The sequence below is a fragment of the Aegilops tauschii genome, chromosome 7 (genome assembly GCF_002575655.3).
Source record: "Aegilops tauschii subsp. strangulata cultivar AL8/78 chromosome 7, Aet v6.0, whole genome shotgun sequence".
In the NCBI taxonomy this organism is placed as follows: Eukaryota; Viridiplantae; Streptophyta; class Magnoliopsida; order Poales; family Poaceae; genus Aegilops; species Aegilops tauschii.
This window is the reverse complement of record NC_053041.3, coordinates 540,075,418-540,080,720: the sequence shown is the minus strand read 5'-3', so window position 1 is coordinate 540,080,720 and position 5,303 is coordinate 540,075,418. Positions and strand designations below refer to the sequence as shown.

The 5,303-nt window shown below is 51.0% G+C and overlaps 2 protein-coding genes across 2 annotated transcripts; one reads left to right on the top strand and one right to left on the bottom strand.

The window, feature by feature from the left end:
- The first annotated feature begins 307 nt into the window (after positions 1–307).
- Positions 308–3,400, top strand: LOC109734530 (mitogen-activated protein kinase 4). The gene is made up of 3 exons (XM_020293735.4): positions 308–673; positions 1,356–1,781; positions 2,331–3,400. Exons 2-3 carry the CDS (start codon positions 1,359–1,361, stop codon positions 3,015–3,017), a joined length of 1,110 nt encoding a protein of 369 aa, XP_020149324.1. The 5' UTR covers positions 308–673; positions 1,356–1,358; the 3' UTR covers positions 3,018–3,400.
- Positions 3,401–3,761: 361 nt separating this feature from the next.
- Positions 3,762–4,694, bottom strand: LOC109734531 (uncharacterized). Its single transcript, XM_020293736.4, has 3 exons — positions 4,438–4,694; positions 4,127–4,327; positions 3,762–3,963 (listed from the first exon to the last, which is right to left on the bottom strand). The coding sequence occupies exons 1-3, from the start codon at positions 4,546–4,548 to the stop codon at positions 3,928–3,930; spliced, it is 348 nt and encodes a 115-aa protein (XP_020149325.1). The 5' UTR covers positions 4,549–4,694; the 3' UTR covers positions 3,762–3,927.
- Positions 4,695–5,303: the final 609 nt, after the last annotated feature.

Here is a 5,303-nt window from a genome sequence, read left to right as displayed (position 1 = left end):
AAAACGACCCACATTTCACTCTACCGCCCGAGCCCAGCGCGAGCGCGCCCTCGTGGCCCCTCCCGACGCCGGCCACGCACGCACGCTAGGTCACGAGCCGTCGCCCCAGCGCTGCACGCTACGCGGGGCCAGGCGCGCACGTGCGAGGCGTTGCCGGAAAGCCGGTGGGCGGCTTACCCGGACCGAAGGATGGTGACGAAGCAGGGTCGCCTCGTCCCGAGGAGCGGCAGTGGCCATGTGTCCCGAGGCCGGCCATGTGGGCAGGGCGGCGGGTATATATAGGCCGGCCCCATCTCCCACATGAGGCCTTCCCCATCTCCCACATGAGGCCTTCCCCATCATCTTCCTCAGCCTGCCGCGTGTGCCATCGCTAGCTGCCCGCCCCTTCGCTGTACCTGAGCGGCACCCATCGCCATCTTCCTCATCCCACTCCCCCAAGTCCAGTGGAGCTACGTGCGTGCGTACGTTCGTTCGTTCGTTCCTTCCTTCCCCGAAATAAAAAATAGACAGAGTGCCCTCCTGCTCGGTCGCTCTCTCTCTCTACCTTTGGCCTCCGCCTTCGTCTCCGCGTGCGCTCCCCATCCCCTTCCTCCCCCGCCCGCTCCCGAACGAGCTCGGACGTGCTCTGCTTCTCCAGATCCGCCGCCGACGCTGCTGCCGCCGCGTCCTGAAGGTGAGTGATCGATCCCGCCCGCGCACGGGGCGGGGGGCTTGCCCCCTCCTCCTCCATTTTCGTTCCCTTTCGTGAGGCGAAGCAAAGCAAGAGCTTATGCATGCGGGTGGCGAATTGGGTTTGCTTCCGGTTCCGGTCGCCGCTGGGATGCTCGTGTTAGGGGCAGCCGGGAGGAGCTGCGTCGAAATGCGGCCGATTCGGTCCGATTCGGCGGCGGATTGCAGCGCCCAGCTATGGATTGTGCTGCGCTGGCCGCTGGGCTTCGGGGACAGATGGTGGCTCTGATTCAGTTTCAAAACACACCGCTGGGACTGGGTCGGTCAAACAAACAGTGTTAGACAGACACTGGTGTTAGGTTGACGATAAAATTGTGGGGGTTGAAACACATGCTGCTAGTAGTGGTGCCATGGAAAAGGTCAAGCTCATAAGACTTGGCAAAATTAAATTGGCCAAGGCGTATGAGCGTCGCTCACCGCGTTATTCTGTTAGACACTTGTGTTAGGGTGATCATGAATTGTGTGTAGGGTGGAAACAGAGACTGTTAGTACCATGGGGAAAAAAGTCAAGCTCATAAGACTTGGCAAAATTAAATTGGCGCCCTAACCGAGTAAACGTTTTCATTGCTATGCTTCCATTATTATCAAGTATAGAATATTAACCTGTGTTTCCTTCTTCTTGGTAGAATATGGCGATGATGGTGGATCCTCCGAACGGCATGGGAAACCACGGGAAGCACTACTACACCATGTGGCAGACCATGTTCGAGATCGACACCAAGTACGTGCCGATCAAGCCCATAGGGAGAGGAGCCTACGGGATAGTTTGCTCCTCGATCAACCAGGAGACCAACGAGAAGGTCGCCATCAAGAAGATAAACAACGTCTTTGACAACCGCGTGGATGCGCTGAGGACGCTGCGCGAACTGAAGCTCCTTCGGCACCTGCGCCATGAGAATGTCATTGCCTTGAAGGATATAATGATGCCGATACATAGGAGGAGCTTCAAGGATGTCTACTTGGTCTCCGAGCTCATGGACACAGATCTGCATCAGATTGTCAAGTCGTCTCAGCCGCTGTCCAATGACCACTGCCAGTATTTCCTTTTTCAGGTATGCGTCGGCTCTGTTTTTCATTCTTACCTTTGAATTCCATGTACTCCTTCATTTGTTCACCAATCTACCATAATAAGTTAATCTGTTCACACCTCAGGTGTATGGCAAGATAATGTTGTTTTTGTCGTTCATACTAGTTTGCATTAAGTGCATGATCTATCTAAAGTTGTTGAGTTTCAACTAGTTGAGTTGCCAAAGAATGATCTGCTAATTTATGGAAGAAGCGCATGCCAGTTTGAATATTTCTAGCAGGAGCTTCTATAGCTGCTCCCCCTGGAAGTGCATTTCTTAAAAGCAACCTAATACACAGCAGATCTGCACATGGTATTTGCATGAACCTATAACTTAAACCTCTGTGAATTATTTCAGGATAGCTATATACAAATTGAACTTGAGCATCTTGTATTGGACTGATACTTAGATGCTTGTCTTACGAATTACTCTTGTTTGTTACCATGTCACTTTCTCATATTCTTCTGAACCTTTTTCTCCCATGTTTGTCAATCAATCATTAATCTAAGATGCCACCATTTTTCTTGACTGTAGCTGCTCCGAGGACTGAAGTACCTTCATTCAGCAGGGATACTCCATAGAGACCTGAAGCCTGGGAACCTTCTGGTCAATGCAAACTGTGACCTAAAGATCTGTGACTTTGGCCTGGCTCGCACAAATAACACTAAAGGTCAGTTTATGACTGAATACGTTGTCACCCGTTGGTACAGAGCTCCCGAGCTGCTGCTCTGCTGCGACAACTATGGCACCTCCATAGATGTCTGGTCTGTTGGCTGCATCTTTGCTGAGCTACTTGGCCGCAAGCCGATCTTTCCAGGAACCGAGTGCCTTAATCAGCTTAAGCTTATAGTCAATGTTCTTGGCACCATGAGCGAGGCTGACCTCGCGTTCATTGACAACCCGAAAGCGCGCAACTACATTAAATCCCTTCCATACACCCCGGGGATGCCCCTCAGTAGCATGTACCCACGCGCGCACCCTCTTGCCATTGATCTGTTGCAGAAGATGCTTGTCTTCGACCCTTCCAAGAGGATCAGTGTCACCCAGGCTCTGGAGCACCCCTACATGTCCCCGCTGTATGATCCCAGCGCAAACCCTCCTGCTCAGGTGCCCATCGATCTCGACATAGATGAAAACATTGGCACAGATATGATCCGAGAAATGTTGTGGCAGGAGATGCTCCAGTACCACCCTGAGGCCGCCAGGATGGTGAATATGTGACAAGCAGGAATGAACATGTGAGAGCAGTGTGCCACACCAGGGTCTTCACATGTTCGTTCTTGGTATAAAGCTTTAATACAATCATCGCAATGCCGTCGAGTGACCTGTTTATGTAAATATGTGCACAATAAACGGCGTATGGATTTCTCTAGCTGTGGGTCAGTACTTGGTAGTATATATGGACTGCTGTGTTGTAGAAGCAGAATTCGGTTATTAAGAATCTGGTTATGAAGAAGCTTGTGTAAGTTGTAATCTTCTCTTTTTTTCCCTGATTGTAAGTTTGTAAGCTTAGCCACTGCTCTATGTATATGGACTACTGTGTTGTAGAAGCGGAATTCGGTTTATTAAGAATTGGGTTATGAAGAAGCTTGTGTAAGTTGTAATCTTCTCTTCTCCCCATGATTGTAAGTTGTAATTTTAGAAGCTGCTCTATGTATGGAGGTCTAAACTTTCAAGTGACCTTGTTTTGCTTCTACCTTCAAATTTGTCTTGTTTCTTCAAGAGCTAGAAAATTGCAGTTTGTATGGTGTTTTCTGTTTTTTTCTGTTTGGCTTAAAATGTATAAACTCTGCCCCCCACCCCCCAACCTGCAATGTATACACTGAACGTGCTGATGCTATGGTGGTCAAAGTTATTACTCTTGTTCCCCTGGGAAAGGACTCATCCGAAGAATTCTGAACTCTCAATCCCTCAACTGGAGTGATTGGATTGTTTTCACTTTGTGTTCCTATGTGACTGAACAAATAAGCAAACAAAAGCAGAGCTTGCATTGGGCTGACTTAAAATCACAGTGCTAGTACTTCAGATATGTGAGAAATATTAACTGACGAAAATCCGATGATACACAGTGGGGCATGGTCTGTTACTGGTTCACTACTGTCGCCAACATCTTTCTTCTGATGGAATTGTCTTAGAAAGTGGTTCCGTTGAAGCCCACATTGTACCCCTGCAGCGCCAAAACGACGCACATCACAAAACCAGAAAAACACGGTGCATTTCTTGTTGTCAACTACAGTACGGATTTTACTCCCGATGGAAAGAAAGATCGTGTGACGGCGCGAGCAGAGTTCTGGGGTGGGGTGCGGAGGAGGATCAATGTGCGTGCGCACCTGGACATCGTCGAACTTGACGTAGAACCTGCTGGCGCTGACGGAGAGCTTGGCCTCGAGGATGTCGGCGAGGGCGGCGCTGAGCTTGCCGTTGACGCCGGAGCCGAGGCCCCCGATGGACATGATCTCCCCGTACGCCGCGGGCTCCTCGCTCCCCGCGAACGACGTCGGCACCGACCCGTCGATCGACACCGTCACGTACTGTGCCACAAGGGTTAGCGGGTCAGCGACACAGTCTGAGCCGGGAGGCATTCCGTCGAACAGACGGAGCGCGCGCGGGGGAAGAAAGGGGTTTAGGAGGTGGGGGTTACGGATTCTGGCTTGCCGATGATCCTGGCGAGCGCCCTGGAGCAGTCCCGGAGGATGTCGGCGGCGACGACGGCGTCCACCGGCACGTTGGTGCTCAGGCTCAGCTGCGGCATCGCGTGCTATGGCGGGGGTGTGGAATCTGTGGACAGGGGAACGGGGAAGGCACGCGCGCTAGCCGAGACGAGCAGGAAGGGACAGAGATGATTACGGGTGTGTGCGGCGATAGCGAGGCAGAGGAGGATTTGGCGCGGGCCCAGGCAGCCCGAGCCCGCCACGAGGCCGAGCTTCTTTCCGGCTCGGCGAGTCGGCTGACTCGCTGGTCAAGAGTTGCATTTCCGTGACATTGTGTTTGGTGGAGGAAATCAGTGATAGTGAACGGAGATGGGATGGCATCAGTACATGTTCTGCTAAGAAAAAGGATGGCATCAGTATATATAGTTTATTGTTTGGATTTGGACAGATAGTACTCCCTCCGTCCCTAAATATAAGACTTTTTACAATTCGATTCAAACTGGAAATGGTCTTATATTTAGGGACAGAGCAGTAATTGGAGAGGAAAACGAATTTAGGAGGTTAGCTTTCTTTTTTTGGATAGAGGATAATTTTTATTGATTTGTAATGTCACATCAAGAAAATACAAGCATTATAAACACACACCCTGAGTCCAAAATATATCCCAGGGGAAAGAGGTCATACAGGAAGAAAGAACACCCTTGGCTAGGGTTTCTCGTGCCTCCCGTCGGTGGCGCCGCCGGTCTACCTCGTCTTCTGTGGTCTTAGGCCATGGAGGCGTGGTGGATACCGCCCCTGCCGGCGGGAGGGCTCCAGTTTTTCATACTCTTTTGAGTTTTGTTAGGGTTTGTGTCTT

What these genes read in the sequence shown, in the direction of transcription:
- LOC109734530 (XM_020293735.4), top strand. Translation starts at nt 1,359, where the DNA reads ATGGCGATGATGGTGGATCCTCCGAACGGCATGGGAAACCACGGGAAG. An exon ending in GCCAGTATTTCCTTTTTCAG is followed by an intron (nt 1,782 to 2,330) that starts GTATGCGTCGGC and finishes TCTTGACTGTAG; the next exon opens with CTGCTCCGAGGACTGAAGTA.
- LOC109734531 (XM_020293736.4), bottom strand. Translation starts at nt 4,548, where the DNA reads ATGCCGCAGCTGAGCCTGAGCACCAACGTGCCGGTGGACGCCGTCGTC. An exon ending in TCATCGGCAAGCCAGAATCC is followed by an intron (nt 4,328 to 4,437) that starts GTAACCCCCACC and finishes CTTGTGGCACAG; the next exon opens with TACGTGACGGTGTCGATCGA. An exon ending in TCAAGTTCGACGATGTCCAG is followed by an intron (nt 3,964 to 4,126) that starts GTGCGCACGCAC and finishes TTGGCGCTGCAG; the next exon opens with GGGTACAATGTGGGCTTCAA.